At 39.5% G+C, this 27,889-nt stretch overlaps 1 protein-coding gene across 2 annotated transcripts in view; it reads left to right on the forward strand.

Annotated features, from left to right (window-relative positions):
• adamts17 (ADAM metallopeptidase with thrombospondin type 1 motif, 17) overlaps positions 1-15,232 on the forward strand; it is a 91,778-nt gene extending 76,546 nt beyond the window's left edge. For both annotated transcript variants that reach the window (XM_047581422.1, XM_047581423.1), the window contains 5 exons: positions 3,727-3,862; positions 4,827-5,031; positions 5,306-5,458; positions 10,306-10,483; positions 12,546-15,232. In XM_047581422.1, coding sequence (XP_047437378.1) covers positions 3,727-3,862; positions 4,827-5,031; positions 5,306-5,458; positions 10,306-10,483; positions 12,546-12,697 — 824 coding nt within the window. In that variant the 3' untranslated portion in view covers positions 12,698-15,232. The remainder of the gene's footprint in view (positions 1-3,726; positions 3,863-4,826; positions 5,032-5,305; positions 5,459-10,305; positions 10,484-12,545) is intronic.
• The last annotated feature ends 12,657 nt before the right edge of the window (positions 15,233-27,889 follow it).

Below are 27,889 nucleotides of genomic sequence, written 5' to 3' on the forward strand. Positions count from 1 at the left end.
ACTAGCTTGTCTTTGCATGGAACTAGACTGTATGACTGTATTACATCAGGAACTAACACATGATCTAAAGAGGGGGATTCTCCTTGTGGTATAGCAAGAAAACCTTAGTTGCTAGTCATCCTGCTGAGTTAATGCTGTCTACATTTTGTTTTTCTGCTTCCAGTCAATATGGATTCACTGGCCTGATAAAGCATAATGGAAACATTTGCAAATTTAAAAATGACATTTACAGAAGTATTGAGAACATTTGTACTTATCATTGAGATGTGTCTACAATATGTCAGGAGTCTTGACTGGAGTGGCACAAATATTGGCACGTGTTCTCTGGACCACTGCTGCCTAAGTAATTGGAAAACGGAGTGATCACCAGGACTTTGAAGAACTGGTCATCCTGCCAAGCTGAAAAGCTCAGACACAATGATCACTGTACCAGAGATCCATAAGTCCTCTGCAGTGATGGGAGAACCTGCCCAAAAATCAAACTATCTCAGCAGAACTGAGTTAGGCCATGACTTGTAACTTTGTGGCTAGACAGAAGCCACAGGGACCGGATATTGAGAATGATCAGAATGAAAGAAAGACAGAGGAAATGAAAGAAATGAATGATGATTGTGGTTATTCACACACCCTCCACCTGAAACCAGTACTCATCCAATGCACAGTGACAAGTCTTGTGTCTCCTGAACACAATAATCTGAAGACAACAATCAGGAAATGATGTGCTGACATCTTCATTTCCGGTACATTTTGTATACACTGTATCACGTAAGTCAAACATTTTGCTCAGTCATCAGGAGCAAATGTTTGTGCAGGGCTTTAATTTACAGTTTGAACTCTCTCTGTTGTTAAGAGTTGCATGTGTTTTAGATCAAACATCAGAACAACAATCTTTGTGGAGGAAAAATGTGGAAGTCATCTATGGATTGCTGGTTCAGGTTATGTGGTGTCAGTTTGTAAAAGCCACAAACCTTCTGAATCTTTTCACACAGACTGCATTTTGGATAACGGTGCAAAACATAGTGTAAAAAAAAGTTTTAACAAGCCAAAACAAAATTTTTTTTGTTTGTTTTTTCCTCAAGTAAAAGCATCTCATTAATGAGACTGGTTCAGGCTCACAAGAAGGCAACAATGAGTCTTTATTTTCTTTTAAGTGGACAGCTTCGTCAGCAGAAGACCACAGCATGGTTTTCGTCTGCACAGGCTCACCAAAAGTAGACATTATTAGATTAGAAAAACTTGGCCTGGGCTGTCAAATCACTGGCTTGGCTAATCCAAGCAAATGTTCAACAGCATATTAGCAGGCTCTCCTCTGTGGAACACACACACACACACAGAACACAGTGCGGTCCTAATTGTCAGACTCCCCACTGCTGCTTTCCTGAGCAAGTCCTCTTATCCTCTTACTGCTTTGTAATATCGGTAAGCTCTCAAAATATTTCAGATTACACTATGTGAGAAGAATACTTTGAAGTTGCAGTCTACTGCATTTATCCAGGAGACAAGGTCAGGTGCTTCTAGATTAGCAGTTAGAAAGACAGCAAGGGCTAAGTCCACTACCGTTCAGCCTTTCTCTTTTTAATGATGGTTATGAGTTTATTTGCTTAGGGTCCCTAGTTCAGCAAACACACAACTGATAGTGCTGCCATGTCTTTGGTTAGCATCTACAAGGACACACAGAGTCTTATAGTTGCCCTCCTTTCTCTCAAGCAGAGCCCTGCTGAACGTTTGACAATACAAATCCTGAACTATTCACAATTCCAAAAAGCAAAGTCTTAACAATCTATTTTCAGTTTGTATGCGTCATGTAAGTCTTTGCCACACACCTCAGTTCTTACATGAGCAGAAGCAACAGTTCTTGTTAAATTCCTTTACAAACTGAATTTTACCTGAAGAAAATGCACCATCACAAGGACACGACAGAGAGATCCAGTAAAAATTAAAAAGGAGTTGTCAGGATGTAAAATAAATGTCAACAGTCTAAAGTTTTGTGTTTCTTGATACTTTTAGGCTCTCATCATGCTGTAAAACGTACAGAATCTTTGGCAAGCCAAACAGGCATGTAGAGAGGCAGACTAAGTATGAAATAAGGTTTTATAACAATATAGTCAAAATTGCATTCCCCTCTGGACACCTCTAGCTTCTCTCTGTGAGCTGGTTCACCGCTCCAGTGAACCATGTTAGCACTTTTAGTTCTTTCATATCAGTAAAATCATAGGACTTGGACGCCTCTCTGGTGTTTTTTGAACTTTTGTTCACAAAACTCCCTACATGTTGAGTAGATTCAATTCAATTCAATTTTATTTATATAGTGCCAATAAAAATACAAATTGTCTCAAGACGCTTCACAAAAACCAGCCTGCAACTTCCAGAGCAGGCTGAGGGCGACAGTGGCAGGACAAACTCCCTTTTAACAGGAAGAAACCTTGAGCAGAACCCAGCTCATATGGAGGGACCAAGGCCTGCTAAAGGCCAGTCGGGTAGAAACGGAGAAGATAGAGAGAAAAGAAGAACAGGAGAAACAAGATAAACAAACTTCTGTCATAGATACGAGCTGAAGGAAACATGTAGGATCTAGTAATATAACACATAGCTGATGATCTATGAGACAGTTTGTGAGTATAACAGGAATCTTGGGCAGGTTGGTGAATGGTTCATCTAGGTAGGAGTGGACAACTGGAGGAGGCCATGAAGACTGGGGCAGATGTAGTTTATGGAGCAGCACAGGTCTGATACACAGTACTCCAGACCATGAAGACTGGGCTGGTTGATGAGGCCACAGCAGCAGATGTAGCTTAGAACTCCACAGGTCAGATATTCAGCACTCCAGACCAGAGACCCTCACAAGAAGATGGAGGGGGAAGGGAGAGAGTGAGACACAGTGGTTAGTAATAGAAAAGAAATTATAAGAGATAGAAAATAAAATGATAAGATATTAGAGGACAGGAGCCAAAGAAGAGAGTAGAGAACATGTCCTTAGTGCATCGTCCCTCTGCAGCCTTGGCCTATAGCAGCATAACTAATGGATGGTTAAGTCCAGCTAAAAGTATCAAGTATAAGCTTTATCTAAAAGGAAAGTCTTAAGCCTGACCTTAAAAGACAGTAGAGACGGTGTCTGCCTCCCAAACCCAAACTGGGAGCTGGTTCCACAGGAGAGGAGCCTGATAGCTAAAGGCTCTACCTCCCATTCTACTTTTTGAAACTCTAGGAACCACAAGTAGACCTGCACTTAGAGATCGTAGTGATCCGTTGGAACAATATGGTACTATGAGGTCTTTCAGATATGATGAAGCTAGGCCTTTCAGGGCCTTGAATGTAAGGAGGAGGATTTTAAATTCAATTCTAGATTTTAACTGGAGTAATAAGATCTCTCTTGCTAATCCCTGTCAGTGCTCTTGCTGCAGCGTTTTGAATCAAATGGAGGCTTTTTAAAGAGCTACTTGGAGCCAGACAGTAACGAGTTACAATAATCCTGCCTGGAAGACACAAATGCATAAACTAGTTTTTCCGCATCACTCTGAGGCAGGATTTTCCTAATTTGGATGATATTACGGAGGTGAAAGCAAGCAGTCCTGGTCACCTGCTTTATGTGAGAATTAAAGGACATATCCTGGTCAAATATAACATCAAGGTTTTCACAGTAGTACTTGAGGCCAAGGTAATGCCATCCAAAGAAACCAGGTGATTAGATAATAAAGTAGATGTGTATATATGTGTGTGTGCGTACAGGTGAGAGGAGAACAGTGGTGTCTTGTATGAGGATAGCCAATAAAACCATGGATGTTGTAAATGACAGCTACTGTCAACCTGAGAACCGACCACATCCCCAAGTACGAGTCTGCAACTCGCACCCCTGCCAGTATCGGTGAGTCTCATTCATTCATTCATTATTTATACAGAGAAGCAGATTTCAACACAGATAAAAAACACAGTTTGAAAATTCTGGAGCAAATTCATTTTCCTCAAGCAGTAGTGTCATTCACTACACAATTGTCATTCACTACACAAAAGGTTGAATGCGTTACACTGTCTGTTACCTCATGTTGTTTTTCCTCTTCTGTTTTGTTTATGTATGTTAGAAACTTCACAGCTGTGTTTTTTTTAATTTTTTTTTTGATGTAACAGGAACACTTTGGAAATTGGTCATTTACAATTGCAAAATTATGACCCTGTACTGTGAATGGAATGAGCATGTTTCGTTGAGATAATTGTATTGTTTTTAGTTTATTTTTTTGGCTTGTGTAAATCAGTATTTCCCAGTAAGGGTTTTTTGTGTCATATTTAAATCTCTGTGTATCTAAATACACTTATTTGATTGAATGATTTCATTATCACAGCATTGAAGCCACCAGGAAACAATCCTGTTTTACTGCAAATACAGTATTTAAGAGTCATTATAAATCTATGCTTCATGCTCATGTCTTTGCCTAAAAGAACAACACATGCTAAGTCACAGAGGGCTCGAGGAAGTGGAATTTAATTCTCAGACGGCAGACAAACTGCTTTGCTGTGTGGCAGAAAAGTCTGATCACTCATTTTAACTGTCAATGTTATACAGTATATAGCTGTCCATTCAGCTGTTAACTTTGGCACTGACCTGTACGCATGTGGAGCAAATAGGTCAACATATATTATGACAATAAATAACAAAATAAGGAAAGGAGCTTTTCTTCAACGTGTCTCATTATTATAACAGCAAGAAGCCATGTATGTGGTCCCATTTAGAAGATATAGGCTTTCGTTCAGTTAGTTGTTTGCCAACTGAAAATAGGAGCAGGTTAGACTGGTTATAAACTGTCGTAAATGTCAACACTTGCTGTTGTTCACAGGTGGGTGACAGGAGAGTGGGGGCCCTGTTCTGTCACATGTGGTAAAGGTCTTCAGCAGAGGGAAGTGATTTGTGTTTACCACCTACAGAACGGCTCACTCATCCACACCAGAGATCTGTACTGCCAGGGAGGAAAGCCTCCTGTTCTACAGGGCTGTGAGGGCAGACTCTGCCTCACGGTTTGGGAGGCATCCGAGTGGTCCAAGGTACGCACTCAGGGGTGGAAAGAGTACTGGATCACTACTACTACTGCATAAGATCATACTGTATATTTAAAATAAAAAACAGTGCATGCCTATAGACACTCGTTGTCTTTGTACTCATCAAATTCTTAGTTATACAGTATAATGACAGCATTCCTAAATGTAGTATTTCTAGAGGTAACTAAAAAAAAGACAACAAAGCAATGAATAGCAAAACAAAACATTTCCAAATCTTTTCTATTCATTTTTTTTGTTTGTTTTCTGTCACTTGTCCCAGTGTTCTTCAAACTGTGGTCGCGGTGTTAGAAGACGTACAGTGTCCTGTACAAACCCCCAGGGCCTGTGTGATCCTTTGTCCCAGCCAACTCAAGAGGAATCCTGTGAAGATCACTCCAAATGTTATGAATGGAAAACAGGCGACTGGTCCAAGGTACGACCGTCATCACACCCCACGGACCATTTATGGTTCAGACTTAATTAAAGACAGGAAACTGGCACATTTGGCTAGAAGTTAAGACTGACATTATTTAATTAAACAACTGACCAATAATTATTTCTATGGTCATTCCCCGTGTTAATTCTTAGTAACATGCTCAGCATTAACTCAACAAAAAGCATAGTACATGATCTTGATGAGGAAAAAAAAAACATTGTCCTGCTTCATTTGTTTGCAGCAATCAGGCAGGATATAATTTCAAGTTTCCACTGTTTATCATCGTACTCCACTGTACTCACCCAAGTAATTGCTGAAATGTGAGAATATGGAGATACACAGGTAGGACAACATGCAGTCACATGATCATCCTCATCCTCCTTGGCTCTGTGCAGCTGTGTTCTGTTTTCTTAGACAGGTGAGTTATTAGATCATCTACACTAGTTTCCCTTGAAAGAAGGGAGGTGGATATGGATACAAAAGCTCTGCACTCCTTCTCTCTCTGGGCAACCTAAACATCCTCCCATTTAGCTTGCTCTGTGTTTACACCTTAGATAACATACTCCAACCTACATACTTGGAGTAGTGGTTAAAGAAGCAGCCTTAGGGCTGAAAACTTCTCCCTGTGTCCATGGCTGACCCTTCAATATGAACCTCTAAATTGCTCCCTGGGCACAGCACAAAAAAGGCAGCAGTCTGTTGGTCTGAGTGTGCACACTGCTAAATGAATGAATGGATGGGTCAAATGCCGGAAATGAATTCCCCCATGTGGGATCAGTACAGTACAAACTAATTAAGTCCAATGAGTTTTCAGTCACTGATTGCTGCCATATCTCCACACTTACATTTGTATATTTGGTGAAAACAAATTTATCTAGTAGTCAGTGTGTGGACTCCGTCTCAGCATATCTAGGTTCAAAGACGATCATGTCCTTCCCTTTAAGTTATTAGTGTGTTCTCAGTGTAGTTGTTTAGGAACTTGAGTCACATGCACTATCTTAGCTCAAGCACTCGTCTGGATCATGGATGTTGTTCCTTTCAACACAGGGTCCACTGTTCTTCTCCATCTAGTTTGTCCACTTTATCAGTTTGTATCTGGAAGTCTCACAGGACTTAATCAGTTTCCACCACCATAAGACATGTCTCTTATTTTGACCTCTGGACTTCCAGCCCACACAGCCCCAAGGAGCTAGATCGGGGTGAAACTCTCTGCATCATAAGGAGCTTATTTTTCTCAAAATCAGTGGTGTCTTGTGCAATTAGCTTGAACTGAGCCTCCAGAGTTGTGTTCCAAACCCCAATGAGTTCTTATTCTTGTACAGTTTACGAGGTTCTCGGATGTTTTGGAACAACATTGCCCCAAGCAGCTGACCCCATGTCACTGAATAGACTGGAGGTCATCAAACATCCCCTAATTGCACAATACCCAACCACTGGTTACTGATCTTACCTCAGGGCTCAAAATAATTCCAGTAGTTGGCAGCTTGCTATGGATGAGCAGATTATTCCTTTCAAGGGAAGAAATTAAAAGAACTAATACAAGCAAGACCAGTTAGCCTCTTGTGACTCTGTGTAATCATTTAGAATGGTCACTGTATGGTCATACCACTTCACAAAATACTTTCTGAAATGGTGCCTTCATCTTTCTGTACAAAAGATCCAAGTTCACTTAGTTTAGTATCTCTCATCAAGTTGACACCTATTGGTCTGTCACTGAATAAATGCAGCTGTATACCTTTGAATTATACATTACTGAAGGTCTATACACAAGTCTGGAGCACTGAGTTACTGTAGACGATATGGATTTGTGTGTTATCCAGTTTGTTTGTGTGATGTTTTGGCATTGAATAGGTTCATATATGTCAAAAAAAGAAATCAACAGCATCTATTGTTTGTATTTTCTATCTCTGTGAAGAAAGAAACTCTACACATATTAGATTAAGTCCTTTTAGTATTAGACAATGATAATTTAGTCTATCAGCAGATTTAGACATAATTATGAGCCCCAGGTTCTTTGACTTCCAGGCCTTTACTGTCCATCATAACCGTAGTTTCTATTTGTTCTTTTCCTCTCATTTTGATTGCCTCCTTGTCAGTGGGGAAATGGCTGATTTCATTTTAGAGTATAATGGTGCGTGGCAAATGAGTTGTGGGATGCTCTATGAGCTCCATTGCACTGCTGGCATCACAGTATTATTAATTTTTAATGATACTTTGGTATCTGAAAAGTCGTGTCTGGCAGTGTTGTTTCGCTTTGCAATGTTGCCATGTAGGCCATGCCATCTACGATTACTTCAGTGCAGAGATCATGAATTATGAAAATTCACCATTTGCTAGTAGAAAAAGTTGAATTAACTAATAGGGTCAATAACTTTCTAGCAATACCTTAAAAGACAACTTTTGAACTTGACTATAAGCTCAGACTATTTATGGAAATAAAAAATAGAACCTCTACGTATAGCAACACTTGTAAATCTTCATCTATATGATGAGGTGTGTAACCGTCATAAAACATTTGATGCACCTGCAACATATAATTACACAATGGCAGATAATGTAAAAACACAATTTGTCCAGATAGAAACATAATGTAGCATGTCATAAAAAAACAAAAAAGTAAAATAATTTGAGAACCAGTGTGCTTGATCACTTCTTACTTTCATCCATATTTGTGTTTGTTGTTGTCAATAGGTGATTCAAAGGGAGTTTAGAACACACCTAATTTGGTTTCATTAGTTTGGTCACAGTAAATGACCACAAGCAAAAATAGTGAGTTGCTACCTGGATGTCCTACGGTTCGTAATAATGACAAACGGTGTTTCCTGACTGAGGGGACGGCATCTCTGAGTTAACTATGGTCGAGGGTTTATGTGCCAAAGTGTATTAAAATTGAATTATGTGCAAAATGAAAGAAGCCATTTACTTCATAACCGGAGGTTGTGTTTCATCTGATTCAACACAAATATAAATGAGACGGATATTGTAGGCAAATTAGGCCACATAATAATCACAATATCAGATGGAATTCAGATGTTGATTGCACTTACACCCGCATTTAATTGGAGACAACACAAATACAAACTGTAGGTTAATAATGGTTTGAGGTGGGGTGTACATATGGTGGAGCTGTGGTTGATTAATATGCCAAAAATTTTAAATAGTTATTTTGCAGCTTAAAAAAAAAAAATGAAGCTAAAGTTGATACGTACAATACTACGCCGGTATTGAAGATGAATAACATCCAGTTACAAGGGGAGTAATTAGCAGACTTGTTAAGGAAATGAAGCATTGTGTTTTTGTCTGTATGTGTTTGGAGGCAGGTTGGGGTTCAGCCTCAGCTCACTGCACCATTTCACAACATTAATGAGGCTTGGGGGCATGAGGGTTGGTTCCATTTACACAATGTCTGGCTCTGTCTCTTCTGTTACTGCTCTGCACCACATCTGTACAGCTAATTAATGTCTGAAGTGTGGAGCAGCATACAACTACACATCACTGTTCACTATAAGCTTTGAGTACCTGTATTCAGTCGTCTGGCTGCTTGAGGCATGAATGGCAACATGGGTTGAACTTGAACTGCAGGGCCTCTGAGCAGAGGCCCTACACTCGACTTCATCTGTTAGTGAAGAACTCTGTTGAGCTAAATCAGTATGCAGTAAAGGAATAACAACACTATGCTGTATTCATTGCTATATCTCCTGGAAGGGATTCACAGTGGTTTACATGGTTATAGCTGTAAAACTACCAGAGATGTCCCATCTTAAATCTGATTATCAGTGCAGGACCCAGCCCTGGTTTATTGGATTGGTATCCAGAAAAATCTAAATCCATTACATTTTTTTATAGAACAGTATTCTGAGGTAGGGTTTTAGCATTGCTCTCCTTTATTCTGCAACGAACAACGAACACTGTGAGAATATCACTGTGTATATGGATGCACTGCTTCCTACAGCCATGTCATAAGATAGCAATAACACTGTACAAATGCACAGCAGTGTACAAACTCACATAAACTATTATTCATAATGCACAGTACAGTAATCAAAGAAGGAGCCGTAATAAGATGGCACTCCACAAAACCACATGGCTTCCCCACAAGACACAAACTCATTTTATTTTTTAATTTGGTACTGGGAGTACTAACTGCTCCACGCACCTAATAAAAATGATTAAAGATACAGCAAACAATGTAATGCTCCAGCATACTGTGTAATGACATCTCTGACAGCCCACTTTACAGGAAAATTATATTGTGCTGCCAACACCATTTTGTAGTAGCAGCAAACCTGGTTTGCTACTTTTTATAACGTCTACTTTTTATTGTCTGCCTTTCAAATGCCAGAATGTGTAATTGTCACAAAGCCCTCTTAGCAGCACTGGGCTGTGTTTCTGATTTAGTACCCACAGAACATAAACATGACATTTATACAATAAATAGAAATTACAGTACATTTTTATATCAGTAAATTATTCTTATGTTATTTGTATGGCAGTAGTCAGCCAGAAGGCAACAAAAAATGGAATGGAATATGGAAATAATACTAAGGTTAGGATATCATTTCTGCTTGTTTACATTCTATACTTTCATTAGACCAGGTGGGCTACCGTTTTTCACTACTTACTGGATAACAAGTACAATTTTCAACAAGCTATCTGTTTAAAATAGTCTTGCATCTTACTGCTATTTATGGAAATGTTTTGTTTGCTTTGTTTTGTTTTGTTTTTTAATTCCACCTTTCCCATCCACTGAAGGCATTTGTATCTTGTGGTACACTTAGACTGTCCAAAATTTAAAAAACGCCTATTAAGACTGCTAGTAATTAGTTCTTTATTGACTCTTTCAGTGCTCATCATCCTGTGGTAAGGGCCTGCAGTCTCGAGTGGTACAATGCATGCACAAAGTGACTGGTCGTCATGGCAACGACTGCCCCGTGACGCAGAGACCACCCACCTACCGACCCTGTCACCAGGGAACCTGCAATGAGAAAATTAATGTGAATACCATCACTTCCCCGAGGCTAGGTGAGACACGCATCACAACTGCAACTTCAGGAGTTTTAAATGATCAAATGCCTTGCCTCATTTCACAAGAGTCCATATCATAGCACATTCACTTATAGCCTTCAAGAGCTAATGGGCCTAAAAGATTTTAGTGGTGGGCCTTGAATGCTGATAAAACTACTGTTGTTGCTTTATCTCATTTAAGAATAACGTGAGAGTGACAAGTTGAAAAATCTTCCTTATCACATTCATGTGAAATGTTTTCTACAAACAATATTGGGATCAGTGGGGACCTATATGCTCGTTTACGTCACTATATTGCTTTGTCATTTTAGTCAGAAGTGTGGTCCACTATAGCAGGAATTACTTAATGTATGCATTTGGCAAAATTGTCCACCAATGTTGGGCTTGCTGAAATGCTTACCTCTTTTCAACACAACATTTCTTCAGCTGCAAGATGATTAAAGGTTCTTCTTCTTTTTCTAACTATTCCTTGGTGGATTTCCTAGTGTGCTTAGTATCATTAGCCTTTTGGAAGGCCCACTTCTGGTCGAGCTTCAATGTTCAGACAGCAAGCCCCACATTATCTTCAAACACTGTTTGATATGATGCAGAATAAAGATTTGCAAGTTTGAGCAATGTCTTCCTTATTGGAAACTCATTGGAATGATTTGTTTCATACAGTCTTTTTGCGGCCCTTTTAAATCCTTTGATTGACTTGGAAGCATCCACATACGTAGAGCTCTTCTGTCACTCTGTAATATACTATTAGTATTTCTTTACTAGCCCTTAATCCTGTAACTCCTTCAGTTTTTATTGATTTAAACTGACTACAAATTATAAACACTATTTATTGATTCTTTATAGGTATTGTTTTAATGAGAATCATGTTTCATTGCAGTAGCAAGGTTACCCAAATACACAGACTTTAGTTTAAGGGTTTATTATAAATTGAAGGTGAATAATGATAGATGATAAAGTGGGGACTTGGAAGCTCCTTCGACTGGAGAGCAGCTGAGCACGCAGCACGGAGCGATTGAACCAATGACCCGTCTAGTGGTGAACGGAGCCTGGGAATGGTGGTAAATTTGGCCAGTGGAGAGGGCGAGCAAGGTTGGCTGATGATAAGACTGGCCGGGTGGCAGATGGCAGTTGAGGGGAGCAAACTGGCTGACGCACAAGGGAGGCTTTAAGAGAAGGAGGTTAGGAGATGGAAAGAAGTTTCGTTATACTGTAAACCACTTGAGGCAGGACGGGTTGGGGATTCATGGCAGATGTCAGATGACAGATTAAATGTTAGCTTGGTCAACTTTTTTTTTATAATCTCACTGTGGACCAAAGAGTTTTTTGGGAGCAGTGTGATCATTTTAATCCAGGATCGTGGGATTGTCAGTTTAAGAAGGAAACTCAACAACTCCTGCTGGTAATCTGGTGGTCCTGCTGCACATTCCTCTCAAGCCGGAAAGACTGGCTCAGTTCCACGTCTGCTCCTGCTGTCAGCACTCCTGTTCCACCCAGGCCTCAGTCTGCTGCTGCGTCAAACACAGTTGAACAATTTCTCACTCCCAGGGTTAATTAAATGCTGCTGAACGACATCCAGAAACTCTTCAAGTAGACACTCAGTTGTTTAATTTGACTATTTCTGGTTGACATTTTGCTCTTCTTACACTCTGCCTATCACCCTACTAAGGGCAATTACATATCCAATTACATATTGGAGTTGGCCACAGGGTGTAGCCACAGGCAAAAGTAACCACAACTGAATTCAGTATATTCACTAAGACAAATAAACCAAAGTCAACATGAAATTGATCTAAAGCTATAATACTGCTAAATACAAACAAAAGCAGCATAGTGAGGAAGGGGTTCCAATGCAAGACCTATGTTGTGAGTAAGGACAAATGTTCTTGGCCGCTTTGTCACAGAGTGGCAAAATACAGGAAGTGGTTGCTTTCATAGGCACTTACAAAAGATGTACACGGTTTTTAAACGTCTTGAGGAAGATTACCACGCCACCTGTCAATACTGACTCACTGTCTATCTGTTACCCCCACAACCCTCCCCACCCGACCCCAAACTACAGCTGCTTTGACCTACAAGTGCATGGGGGACCAGTGGACAGTGTACTGCCGTGTGATCAGAGAGAAGAACCTCTGTCAGGACATGAGGTGGTACCAGCGCTGCTGTGAAACCTGTAGGGACTTTTATGCTAAGAAAATACTGCACAAGAGCTAATGACCAAATGCACCTACTCTTCCTCCTTTGTAAATGTTTTTTTTTTTTTTTTTAATGTTGTTAAATGTTGTAAAGAAAACAAACTATTTCTAATATTGATGGAACGTTTTGTATTTAAAAGAGAAAATGGCAAGTACACGTTGAGCTCATTAAGCTTCTAGTTTTGATGAAGACTTGAAAATTTCCAACCTTTCTTTTGCTGTACACCAAAACATAAAACCAAACAAAACAACCACGGGGGAGCTTTATTGCACATAAGGATTGACTAATATGAGCTTGATTTTGAAATAGACTTTCATGGCAGGTCATTCAGACAACGCGGGATTATGAGTTCGCCAGAGCCCCCCCACTCTCCTGTCTCCCTTGATTATGCTTTCTTTTGTACCGTTTACTCTGTTGTATTGTATTACAGGCAATTGTTGCAATTTCAATTGATAAAGTTGTGTATGTAAGATGATGATGATAATGATGATGATGTATTAACTATACTGTAATAATGTTTGCGTACAATCAGGAGCCATGGTAAAATACTGTAGGATTACAGTAAATCAACTGAGCTAATGATAATGATAAGAGACACTCTGGTACACAGGTCTGTTTGAGGTCCATGGATAGCAGCAAATAGTGGAAACGCTTAATGCTTGACGCCAACAATATTGCCTTCTGTATGACTTACCACTTTAACTGGTAAAATGGTGCTTTGATGTTCTAGTCGCAGACCTGTGAGTAAGTGGGAGTCAGTATGAGCAGTATGACCTTCAGTGAGTGCAGAGTCTGACTGACGTAAATCGTGCTGCGAGTGTGTGCAAGTGTGGCACAGCCATGAGCATGAACATGCTTTTTACACGGACTGCTTGTGTTGAGAGTTGGAGATGGATTTTACTAACAAGCTAGGATGCAGAAGCAAATGATAGGTTTCCCAAAATGAGACAGAGACATGACTGGATTTTTACAGCACTTACGCATTAATGACATGATATGACATGAAACACTAACCGTTTAGTTAACACCAACACTGGCGTGTGATTCAAATGTTATTGCTGAATTGAAAGTCTCAAATCACATGCACTGGATACTTTCTTACATCTTAACATTTGTTTGTTAGGGACTGGAGAAGGATGCTAAAGTAAGTTCATATAAACTACGGTAAGTCCACAGAGCATGCTGTGGACTAATAGTATAGCTTAAGATCTGATTGTGATTAGGGTGTTTCTGCTTCTCTGCCTCTGCCTGTCTGCTCAGCCGAGAAATCAGTGTGCTCCACGCTTTACATTGCTTCTTATATAATTCCATCTTCAAAAAGGGTTCATTCTCACACAGTGATCCTTACAGCACATATGCTATTTATATAAATATGTTTTTTTTCCAGGATACAGTAATGGGATTGCTATCAGACTGACCAGACCACATCTGGAGGTAGACAGACATTGTGGTCAGATACTAGGCAGGTGTACCTTAAATTTCATCTGTACAGCGTGACCAGTTTACTTGAATAGCAACTTATCACTAGCTGTTAAGCTTATTTTTTAAACTCCAGTTAGTATTTCATCAGTTCATAATGTCTCGTTGGCTTTTGGATAGGATGATTTCACAGCTCTCTACTGGTCAACTAGCTGTAGAGATGAGCTGCTGGAGTTGGCTCGTTGCACCTGCAGTTGCTGATGATTGGGATTAATAAATGAAATCCATTTTTGAAAATATTTTTAAGGCTCTCTCACCTACGGCTGTCCTATTCCTGCTGTTTTAAGCTGGCTGTCAAGAAGCTATAGATAACTGCTTTCTTTGCCCAACATCTCACAACCAAAAGGTCAAACTGTGCCTGGTGTCAGACCAACTGTATCATGAACATAGCCAGATATGATTATTTGTCAAAAAATGAATAGTTAATGAGTGATAAAGATGTAAATCTATCAGCCCTTTTATACAACGTCATAGTGCGCACATGCATCCGTATCTGTGTGTGTGAGTGTGTATGCGTGTGTGTTAAAAGCCTCTTTGAATGGTGCTATATTATGACACGTTTCACTATTGTGGAATTTAGCTTATTGTCAGTAACAGTCTTTTTGTCATTGTAACAGTTATCTGTTCTGGTTTGTTGTAGAATTATTTAATAACATTGCCTTTAATTGATAACTCTTATTATTTTTTGTCTGATGTAGTGAGATATTCTTAATTATTCCTGTACTGTACTTTTTTTAGTTGCACATACGCCATGTTTGGTACATAAACTGCCACTATACGTATATATATCTCATGGTGCTGATTTGGAGCTGAGTAAATAATCTGTTTTTACAGGGATTTAACCATTTGTCTGTTTGTGTTTTGTCACAGTATTTTTAGTCAGTCATCCTCTTTGTGTCCATTCTCAACCCATCAAACCATTCTGAGCAAGAACCTGAATGATTCGATCGAATTCTGTTTTACATCTACTGTATATTGATCTGTGTTTATTTTTTAATAATGTGATTTTACAAGAACAAAACCCCTGTATGACCCTGTATGTGGATTTACCATTAAAGCAGAATGCAGACTGCTCTCCTGTTCCTGTCATTTGCAGCACACCGGCATACACTGCAATGATTTAATTATATTACACATTACACATTACATTACACATTACACATACACACTTATATTGCATATACCTGTAAATGTCAAAGCTTTCTTTCTTGATTTGTACACCCTTAACATGTCTGATGTTGTGTTAAGTGGTGAAGAGGTGGTACCTAAATACAGACATAAACGGAGGTAGGTAGGAACAGGAAAAGAAGAAAAAAAATTAAAGGAAACTTTCAAAAAACTGGAGCAGAAAGTGCTGCGGGGTATTCCAACAGAAATAAAAAAGCAAAGTAAAAACTCAGGATCGGGAACTGACACGTCACAGACAACTTGACAAGGGACAGGACTATATATACACACATGGGCTGAGGGGTTGACTAGACATGGGTGAAACTAATGAGGGAGGAGCACATCACAACACACACATATATAAATATATATAAATGCTACAAATATATATTCTGGATTTTACAAGGACGCAATGAAGAGAATTTGGAGTAATATGATCTCTCTTGCTAATTCCCATCAATGCCCTCCCTGCAGCATTTTGAATCAATTGGAGGCTTTTTAAATAGCTATTAAGGACAATCTGATAATAATGTATTACATAAATCCAGCCAGTGCGAAACAAATACATGGAGTAGTTTTTCAGCATCACTCTGTGGATATCCTCATCAAATATAGAACCAAAGTTTCTCACAGTAGTACTGAAGGCCAAAGTAATGCCACCCAGAGAAACTATATGGTTGCTATGTAGACAGTGAATGTCTGAGGACTTCTATGCGAAGTAGAAATTTAAAGATCAGTCAAGCCTTTATGTCTTTAAAGCACACTTTGAGATTCATTTGCAGATCTTCTGGCATTATTAAAAAAAAACTATATCGCATGGTACAGCTAAATGAAAGCAAAATACATGCATCATCCACACAAGCCTATTACACCAGCTCACATATTTATCTGTAAAGGCAAAGGTCAAAGAGGCTTTTATTGTCATTTCAACCACATACAGTATAGCAGGTGCAGTTCACAGTGAGATGAGAGGAGTGAGGAGCCTCCTCAAGGACCATGGAGCTACAAGAAGACAGGATTAAGTATAATACAAGCAACTGGGCATAAAGTCCAAGTTTATACATGGCACAACAACCAGAGAGATGGTTCAGAAACAATACAACACAATACAGGCGGTACAATACCCTTGGGAGACAATGTATCTATAAAAAGAAATTACTCAGAACAGAGAGCAACGCTGACTAATAAGCAGTGTGCAAAAGATGCAAAGATGTGTGCAGAGGGCTAACAGTTTCTAAGTGTAGGTTGTTATATTATTGTGGTTGTGGGTGATTTTGCCACAGTCTTGATAGTCTTGATTGAGTCTTGGGAGAGGAGTGTGTGAGGGCTGTCCTCACTGTCCACTGCAGCGTCTTGTGATCCGAGATGTGCAATTCTCAAACCACACAGTGATGCAGCTGCAGGATGCTCTCTATGGTCACTCCGTAACGTGATGGGGGTGACGGAGCTGGTGTTGAGTGACCAGGTGAGGTACCACACCTGGTGAACGCCAAGTAATTTGGTCTTCTCGATGATCTGTACGGAGGATCCACTGATGATCCTCTGAGAGAGCAGTCGCTCTGTGGTTTCCTGAAGTCAGCAACCATCACCTTGGTCTGTCAAGATTCAAAAACACGTGTCATCAACAAACTTTGCACTGCTGAATGTCTGTGAGTCAGCAGGGTGAACAGCAGAGGACTGAACACACGGCCCTGAGGAGCCCCAGTGTGTGGTGGTGTTGGAGACGTTGTTCCCAACTGAGTGAGGTCTCCCCGTCAAGAAGTCCAGGATCCAGCTGTAGAGGAAGGTGTTCACACCCAGCAGACTCAGCTTTTCAATGAGGTGCTGAGGAACAATTGCACTGAATGCTGAGCTGAACTTTTTAGCTTTTAGCGCCTCCAAAGAATGTTAACTCCCAATCAATTCTGTACTGTTGATAGTAGACAGAGCACTCCTTTCGGCTCAGTTAAACATGCCGCACACACTACTTTTTCTGAGAAATGTATTCTCTGAACTGTTCTTTCAGTTGCTATTTACCAATCATTGTTGGCAGATGTTCAACTCTGCTGTACTCATGTTTATTCATTGTACATTTAAGAATGTATGAAAAACAGTTTTGTATTTATCTTTTGATTTTTGATTTTTTTTTCTAGTTGCAACAGCTCATTACAGGCCTGTCAACACTGAGCATTTGAAAAGGTTGCTTATTTTTTCATTGGGCAAAGACCAGCTTCCAACAGGATATATTGTTATGTTGTGCTGTGTGGTTTCCTTGCATGAATATTTTGGCTGAGGTTTTAACTGCTATCATCTCTTTGCTATCTGTTCCTCATTAGGCAAACTGCCCTGTGGCTAGTCTCCATACCACATTCCATTCCTTTTATTGTAATGTCTCTCTTGGTCTGCACACACATCACATCTCCTTTTGCATTGGGGCTTGAGCTCGCTAGTAGTCTACCCTACATAAATAATGGCTCTTTATGGTTGTGATTTATGCAGTTGTGTATTTATTTTATGCTTCACATATGCTGCTCTGACTGTAGATGCAACTGGTCTATCTTTATATGTCCACTGTTGCAAATTGATGTGATCTGTAGTGTCTAGAGTGTTTTTTGGAGGAATGATTTGTTGTTCTGTCAGGGGAAATTAATGAAACTTTTTTATACCAGTTAATTCTATTCTCTCAGAATTTTGGAACAAATCAAACAACCAACAGCTCATTGTTGGCTTCAGTTAAATTAGATCTTTAAATGGATACAGTCAGGACTAAAGAAAACCGTTTAAGGGACCAAGGCCTTTCTTAATTGTCCATCACAGCTTTATTTTTCTCTCTCCTCTCTGGCATTTGTCCTCTGACAAGCCCATACGAGATCCTTTTCTTGCTCAGGAATAATTTATTATGACAAATGGCCATGAGATACACGCCTGTGGCCAATAAACACTGCTCTAAAAGATATCCTCCCTGTGAGTCACCTGAAGGTTTGCTGCTGCCTTGTCTTCTATTCAATCTATTAGCTCCCATTAAATGTAAAATGTGTTTCTTTATGAGCTGTGGAATGCATTAGTTCTGTGAACTACATTCCACTACACAACATAGAATGATTTGGGTGGACATTTAGGGATTTGGGGTTGATACTGGAAACTGGGACTTAAACAAGGAAGGAATCTTGAAGGTCGAAATGCTGGAGCTTGCATAACAGCTGAGGTTATCTGTAGGACAAGAAAACTGACTGACACTGAGGCTGACTGAGTATTAGACCTGTCTCAGTGACACCAGTGAGTATATGTGTCTGTGAGTGTGTGTGTACACATTTGACAGAAGGGGAGATAGGAAGGGAGATGTTATTATAGCCCGAACTAGATTAATGAATATTTGTGTTTCCTCCTGCAGAAAATTGGTGTGCCGTGTTGTCTTATAGAGCTGCTTTAACAGAGGAGGACAATTAATCATTCCAGCCAAATGGTGCAGGAAAGAATCATGAGTACTATCACAGGGTGAGCTCACTCCCCAGATGGCACCGTACAAAATGTGTGTGCGCTGTCAGCCATGCTTATGTCAACATGTATCAGTGTGTGTCTTTGTGCAAGATGTAAGGAGCAAGGAGAATGCTTTCTCTGATCCAAAAGATGGAAGGAGTCTTAATTGTCAAGTTTTCACATTTTTGTTCACCTTTGTCTTTTTAATATCTCTGACCACATAATAACACAGCTGTAACGCAATCACTGCCCTCTTGTGGTCATTTTTTAAAAATGCGGCAAAGATGAATTTGGAATTAATTTTTTATAATTTTTCAGATAGTTAAAGTTTCCTCCAGGAATATATTTGTGTTGCATCCAATTTAGCACTCATGTCATAGAATGGTATCACATGATACTAGCATTCCTTACAATTTATGTGGAAATGTCAACCACTGTTTAGTATTTTGTCAAGTTAAATTGGGAGGATTGCAATTACCCGCTTTGGCAAATAAAGTTTGACTTTTGACAGATTGGAAATAAGTTTATTTATCACAAATAAGAACAAGTCAAGTTTGACAAAATAATTAATCTATAAATATAAAAATCTCACTTCAAGGTCCACTTACTTGGTGCTTAGGAAGCTTTTAACCAAGTGTGGTGGCTGATAAAGAAACTGATAAAGAAGAGAAAGTGGAACCCAACCAGCATTTTACCAAGATCAAAATTAACCCACATATGTGACGTTGACCAAATATTAAGTTTTATGATTCTACTGAATTGCTTTTTTCCCCTCTCAAATATATTGTTGACAGAGCTTTGTGTTGTCATTCCATGTGGTGAAGATGGTTTATGTGCTTACTGAGGTCAGAGTGGCTGTGTTTACTCTTTTTAATTATACGTCAGGGAACAGTCTCCTTAAAACAGCTGATCAGCTAAATTCATGTTCCTTTCAATCTCCTAATTCCCACACCCCGGCCCGCTCCTTCTGGTGGATCAGCACATTTCTGTCTGGAGACTCAGACATAAACGTGTTACTGCTTTGCGAGTAGCTCCAAGCGTGTTCAATGTGACCTTCAAAGCTTCAATAGAACACATAGCTTTTGCTTCTTCGGTTCAACGCAACCAGGGGCTGAGCACAGACTTTTCTCTATGAAAACACTTTTGAAAGCAAATGTTAATTCATGTGAGGGCTGCACATTGATTGGGAACGTGAGAGATGGAGATGAAAGAATTGTTAAGTGTAGAGATGCACGTCTCAAAATACAGCACAAAGCCCTGTCTGGATGAATGAATGAATGAATATTTTTTGAATTTGTTAGGTAATAACAGATTTTCTTGTGTGCACTCTGTGAAGAAGACAGTTGTGTTCAGGAACTGTTAGAGGCCTTGATACAAAAAAAATGACAGCCTTTGGTGTTGTAAGTTATTGTGTGTGCCAAACCTTCCTCTCGATCAATATCCCTGTGAGAGACGTGTGTGAGTGCGTGTGTGCGTGCATGTATGACAACGACACAAGAGGGAAAATTTGTGAGGTGTCATGCCTCATGTGCAGAAAGCACACAGAGAGGGAGTGCAGTTCATCAGCCTGATCGAGGTTTGGTCAGCAGTTTGTGGCAGGCTGGCCATTATACTGAGACTTCTATGCTGATTGTGTCTTTACTCACGTCAGCCTGATGACTCTTTCCTGCATTTTCATTCTATCAGTGTTACTGCTCCGTCTTCAGTTCCATCAACACCAGAGTCACATTTAAAGACATCTCGAAAACATTTGCAACATTGCCACTGGAAGATTTCAATATGCAGTTTTGCCTGGGAGGGTGAATTCATTTGAGTGAGTGAGTGTCTCTGTGTAAATCTGTACATGTTGGCATTCATTCAGCACAACAGGAGACCAAGAATCCATCTGGCAAGTTTAACGTCCTGTCTTTGGCTGTGGTCACAGTACACCTACATGCAGCATGGTGTCTAGCAAAAACATAGATAAATATATATATGCAGAGTACACGCATGAGGATATGTTCTAGTTCGTAGGTCTTCAGCAGGGGGTCCGCATTGCATGCTGCAATATAATCAGAGGAGAAGCAGTCCTGCTCGCTCCCATCAGCCAATTACTATGGCCAAAATGTTTTGGTGATTCACTGACCCTAGTACACTTAGCTAGGTTTAAAGGTAAAGGTATGTATGTTTATGCCAGTTGCATGGCCACCCAACTGTTGCTCTTGTTTGAAATCTGAACTTGTGTATTATTTGAATAGCTTGATATTGAATTCAAAATGATAATAATGTATTTATATAAATAGCACAAGGTTTAATGTAGAACACATGTAATAGGTACGAGGTCTCTACTTAATCTCTCCATAAGTTTGGGGTCATTGGCCTGAAAAAACATTGAAGACCTCTGCTCTAGTTCATACATGTGTACTATACACAGTGTATATTTATGTAATGTAATTCACACATACAGATATTGTATATACACATCAGCAGTGTATCTGATATCCATCTGTATTAAAAAAAAAAAAAAAGGCAATGCAACTCACAGCATGCTACTCATAATGCTTGGTTGCATCATAAAGCACACATTCAGACAACAACTGAAAGACCGTCAACTAAAGCAAGAATGAGGAAGAATGCTGTAGGCCATGGACTTCGATTCTCTTGTCTTTATCTCAGATGTGTCTTTTTAATGAGAAAAGTCAAATGAGATTGGGAAAATAGTTCACAAGGACGTGCAACAACGATCCCTAGCTAGGTTCCATTCTTGTAAAAAAAAAAAAAAAAACAGAATTTTGAAGCTGTAGGCTTAGGTTCAGGTTTAGGTTAAGTAGTAGATAGCCTCCTTTACACTGATCAGGCATATCATTATGATAATATTTTGTAGGTCTCCCTTGTGCCTCCAAAACAGTTGTGACTCATCAGAGAATGGTGAGGGTGTCCTGTGATGTCTGGTAACAGAATGTTGTTAGTGGGGGTCTTTGGGTCCTATGGGTTGAGGGGAGGGGCCTCTGTGGATCATCCTACAGATACTTGATGAGTTTGGGATCTAGTGAATTTGGAGGCCAGGTCAACACCTTGTGCTGTTCTTCTTGTTTTTTTAGTTGTTCCTACAGCGTTTTTGTGTTTGTGTCTGTGTCAGGCTGCATCCTGCTGGGGATGGCTGCTGCCATCAAGAAGTGTCATTGCTATGGGGTGGGGGTGTCTGGTCTGGTCTAGGTGGGTGCTACATGTCTAAGTAACATCAATGTCAGGCCCAAAATTTTCCCAGCACAACACTGAAATGTCAAGCGACGGTCAATGTTATTCACCTTTCCTGTCATTAGTTTTAATGTTGTGGCTGATCAGTGTATGTTGTCATGAAGAGTTTCAAGATATTGGCCTTCCACTTTCACCCCACATCAGTTTCTAACAACCAGGGAGCTAAGCAAACAACCCCAAATCTCTTTAAGCTTTTGGGCTCCCCACAAGGCTGTGTACTTTACACTCATTACACTCACTCATTCCTACTCTACATCAAATCATATCACAGCTTTTAAATGAATGATCTCTAGTTTCCTGAAGATGCCAAGCATGTCATAGGCCAAAGGTAGTGTTTATACAAAGCTCACAGCTCAATGTAGATTTGTTTCCTTGCAACACAACATAAGCATGTTGGTTAACTTTGCTTGTCATCCATTATCAATCTTACAGGTAATATGCACCATCTAGTATCAAGTACTTGCATTCATATCGTGTTTATATGAGTAAATATGCTTGATCCAGATGCATGTATGTATTTGTATGCTTCCTTCTGATTCTCTCTCCTCCTGTCTCTCTTTTTCTGTCTCTACCTGGTTGGCCTTCAGCGGATGGGTCCCTCCATGTGAGCTGGGTTCTGCTCAAGGTTTCTTCCTGTTAAAAAGACAGTTTTTACTAATTGCTACTGTCTACCTTAGTGCTTGCCCTTGGGGTTTCAGACTTAAGGTTCCGTTCCTAGCATCAATAAAAATAGATTTTTATTGAGGCTATTATGAATAATGTTTTTAACAGCACCACCAAACCTGATTAAAGTTAGGAGATTCCAAAGCCCCAAAAGCTAATCTGGACTTTAAGTTAAGACACAGTCAGATGCTCCTCTCTCCCCTTACAGTCCATCCATCTCTTTCACCAAGGCTGTTGATGAATGATGGCTGCTCAAAGCAACAAGGGGGATATGATTATGATTAATTAGCATTCACAGAAGACACAGAAGCAGTCACAGAGCACATACTGATCAAACACACCAGTCATAGAGGAGCAGAGGAATGAATCCACATCATTATTCTCATTTAATTCTGAGTGTGTACATCAATGCATTTATTTCATTGAGGTTCATAATGTGATAAAGTGATTGCCTCCTAAACCTAATAACTGGTTGTTTCACCCTTAGCAGCAACAATTATAATCATGCGTTTGTAATAACTTTCAGACTTTCAGCACTGTAGAGGAATTTTATTCCATCATCTTTGTAGAGTTGTTGTAATTGAGCTATACTGGAGGGGTTTCCAGTATGAAACACCTTTTTAGGTACTGCCACAGCATCTCAATGGGATCCAGGTCAAGACTTTGACTAGTTCACTCCAAAGTCTTCATTTAGTTTTTCTTCAGCCACTCAGAGGTGGACTTGCTGGTGTGTTTTGAATCAATATGCTGCCACAGAACCCAAGTTCTCTTCAGCTTGAGGCGATGAACAGATTGCTGGATATTCTCCTTCAGGAATTTTTTGGTAGACACTAGAATTCATGGTTCCATTTATCACAGCAAGTCTTACACATTGTATTAGTGTCATGGCACTACTTGGTGGTAATTGAACAAATGTAATGCTCTGATTTCAGCTGCCTTCGTATCCTAAATGGTCACCAAATGGTCAGAGGAGTGTCAACAGTCATCCTCATCTCAATTATTAACCGATTTGAGACACAACCAAAGTCTGAGATCATTGGGAAATTATTTGTCCACAATCAGAGTTGATCTACAAATATTGAAAACACATATTGCAAATGATTTAGCAGTTTCCAAAGTTGAAATTGGTACTCAAGGGTACTGTGGGGACAGTAGAAGAGTCACTTCCTGTTAGGCTTAGAAACTCAAGGCTGCTTGCATCTGAGTCATTGTTGGTTTTATATTTCTTTTATTTATTTAGTGGTGTTAGTAAGGGAGACTTGCAAAGTAAGAATTTTATTATATGGTCTAAAATGCTGTTTTACTGTGACAATAAACAGCTAAGTCCTAAAGAATTATTGCTGTCTGTCGATCTGTGGATCATCCCACAGTGAATTTGGAGGCCAGGTCAACACCTTGTGCTGCTCTAGCTGAGCTGAGTGGGAGAGGAAAGTGAGCACAGAGGCAAAAATTACCTTGAAGAACTTAATCTTAAGTGATGTAATCAGACCACAGCGTGACCAGAAGTGAAGAATTCCTCATGGGCTACTAAAGGGTTAGAAACTGTCACACAGACCTCATTGCCTGCTGTTAGATATTAGCACAGCTGTCATATTGGTCTTGGTAAGCTGTGCCTTGAAACACATGTCTATCAGGAAAGGAGGAATATGCATAAAGGCAACTTACAGGTTTTCAACTGGTTTGTCACAAATTCAACCAAATAATGTTTTTTTATGCTTTTTTTTTTTTTTTTTTTTTTTAAAAAATCTCTGATTTAAAGGCGTTTTGGGGCGATGTCATGACATCCAGCTCATTTCTTGTTAACTTGTTATGAGTTCTACTCTTAAACAAAGAATGTATTTTCTGGAAAGAAAAAAAATAAATAAATAAAAAAAAAAATAGCAGCAATAACAACATAGTCTATCTTGTTTCTTGTCTCCCTATCATCTTGATTTTTTTCTCTTTTGTTCTTTGGCCTCTCAGAAACATTCACCTCTTTTCATTAAAAGGCACCAGCAGCCACTTAAACATTAAAATGTTCATTAACATTAATACCAGAGCTGTTCTGCTGCATATTAATCCTTATGATAAAGAAACAGGGAAGCATAGGAAAAGCAGGTGCTGTATTCATAGTAGAATGTGACATACAGTAACTTTACCAAAAACATAGTATGATGAGAGACCTTAAAGGAATATATATTTGACTTTGTCTGGTAACATAAAAATACACAGTGCTCTGTGAATTCAAATTCATCACACTATGGGTATTCCTGGGTGCACATGCACAAGCCTGGTTTTCTGGAGCATTCATCAAGTTTTAATGCATAAAATCTACACATCATGTTGGATGTCGCTGTGTGTGTGTGTGTGTGTGTGTGTGTGTGTGTGTGTGTGTGTGTGTGTGTGTGTGTGTGTGTGTGTGTGTGGTAAGGGCTGGAAGATGATTACACTGATGTTTGACACTTAGCTAGAAGTGTGACAAGATGGATCTTCACTAAAATATTTATTTAAATTAGCATTAGGGCTTGTGGCTAGATATATCACATTAAAATATATTTTAAATATATTGTATACTATTACACACTATGTTTTAATGAATGTACAGGGTTGCCATTATTGTTTGCATGTCTGTGACTGTTGCATACTTAATACCACTCGCCCAGCTTCATTACAGTTACTATTTTATGACTGGGCCCCGTTAAAAATTAATACGGTCATTTTCTTCCTTCCCTGCTGATAATATCAATAGTTTTTTCAAAGAATAACCACTGATGATAAATGTTTTATCCATCCAATGAAATAAACCATGAACGATTCAGAAATGTATCATGTCTTTCATGTGTTTTATAATTTTAACTGCAGTTCTCGGTTGACCATTAAATCTAACTCGTGAACATAACAGCAGTCAACAGAGGAAAGCATGCATGCAGGCTTGCGTAATAAATGTGTGTGTGCGCATTTGTGTGTAGTCATTAAATTTAAAGTTTTAAGATAAGATTAAATGAGACAAGAAATGTTTGGTTGAACAACCTCACGGCAGCAGGAAGGAAGAACCTGCAGTAACACTTCACACAGCGGAAGCACTAAACTAATGAAGGTGCTGCCCAGTGCGGTTATTGTGCCTTTGAGGAGGTGGGATTGGTTTTCCATCAAGGCCGATAGCTTTGCTTTAATCCTCCCATCACCCACCACCTCCACAGACTCAAGAGGGAAGTCCAGAACAGAGCCAACCTTCTTCACCAGTCTGTTCATTCTCTTCTTGAGATGCTGCTGCTTCAGCAGGCCACTCCACAGTAGATGACTGATGCAACCACAGAGTCATGGAACCTCAGCAGTGCTCCCTGCACTCCAAAGGACCTAAGTGTCCACAGCAGGTGGCAGCTGCTCTGGCCTTTCTTATAAAGTGCACATAGCATGTTCAGTCCAGTTTTTTGTTCAGATGAACACCCAGGCACTTTCACTTCAGTCCAGTCCAACTGAATTCATATAGTGTATACTGAAAGCCCCAGAGCAGGCACAAAGTCAACAGTGGCAAGGGAAAACTCGCTTTAACATTGAGCAGGGCCCAGCTCATATGAAGGGACCCTTCTACATACAGTACATAAGGTCATAAGAGTCCATTATCTCTAAATCCATTCCCTGGAAGCTGACCAGTGTGCATGATGTATGTCCCTGTGGAAATCCACCCCCAGCTCCCTGGCTTTACCCAAATTCAGCTGGAGGCACTTCTCTATATCCTCCATATTCTTCATCCTGGATATGACTGGTGAGCCATTTCTGCAGATGAGTCTCTAATATCTTAGGAGTGAGTCCAAAGTAATGGATCATTTTGACAGTGGAGGTGTGCTCTGGATGACACACTGGAGACACACATCAGAAAAATAAAATGATGATTTCTCATACCAAAAGTCAACTGAAGAAGAAGAAATGTATATGTTCTTTTAAGCTGTCATTTCTCTCATTCCTTGCTTTTATGAGGTCTACCACTCCTGTCTGAGCGTAACATATAACCTGTCAAACCCACTCAACCTTCCTGCTCCGTAAATGTTGTTCTCCAGGCTTTCTCTTTAGACTTTTGTCCTTGTTTTTCATGATAACCCCTTTCTGAGGACGTAATGGTCTATAAAATATCAATCAGACAGTCAACACAGATTTGATTCACTGTCGTAATTACAAAAAATGAAGGCGACTAAAAGAAACTAGTGAGTCCTTTATTCTGAGTTTAGCAATTTAGTTGAATTAATGGATGAAAGTATTAATTGTAATTAGTATGTCATTGTATTTTAGTGTCATAGTGTCAATGTCACAAAGGCCAACAGTTTCTACTTTTGACATGACAATTTTTTTGTTTTTTGTTCCCACTTCTTATTAATTTCAGAGCAATTCATCACTTTTAGTTGTCCTGCACTACCCACCATGTCTTTTCTCGCTGTCCCCAAATCTTGTTTGTTGAGGAGGTCATTTCAAATATGAACAAAACCATGTGAAGATAGAAAACTGGCACAATGCAAAACTGGCTGTGGTCAATATTTCGAATAGATGATGTGTATAAATGGGCCAGGTCATTGAATACATATTAAAGGACATTTATAGTTTTCTTCAAACAGTGCTGGACACCAGAGAAAGCAAGAGCACAAATATGAGCATACCTATGAAGTTATGTGCTTGGCTAAAGTTTCTGCAGCACAAACACAAACAAGCAGTTCAGTATAGATTTCATCACAGTGAGTGCTGACACTTGGTGGAAAATTGTACCCAAGCTAAAGGTTTTGGTCAATAGCAATTACCTCTCATCTCTCATGGGTAAAAGATTTTTGTGGCCTACTCAGGTTGACTGGGTGGCTGCTTTATGGCAAGAGGTTTGAGCCACTGTTTTTCAGTCCTTAATGAAGTGCTTCAATCTAAATCCCAAAAACCCTGACAACAGAAACACAAACTATTTAAATGGCATCAACATTATTGGGAATTCAGTTTTATTAAGGAGATACGGAAATAGATGTTAAAGGTGATTTTAGGAGTTGAACTGAAATATAGGAACCTACACTCCATACGTGTTTCTCGCCTTTTAAAACTGGGCTATGCAGTAATATACTGCTTTCCTGACATTCAGCAATTCCTTATGGATAAATGTTTTGTGGACAAATTTTAATGACGTACGATTGTTTGCTTTAAATGAGATGCTCATGTTTGGAGATGAAACGACACTGCTTCCAGCATCAGCACATCATC

Source organism: Mugil cephalus, chromosome 3, assembly GCF_022458985.1.
Source record: "Mugil cephalus isolate CIBA_MC_2020 chromosome 3, CIBA_Mcephalus_1.1, whole genome shotgun sequence".
In the NCBI taxonomy this organism is placed as follows: domain Eukaryota; kingdom Metazoa; phylum Chordata; class Actinopteri; order Mugiliformes; family Mugilidae; genus Mugil; species Mugil cephalus.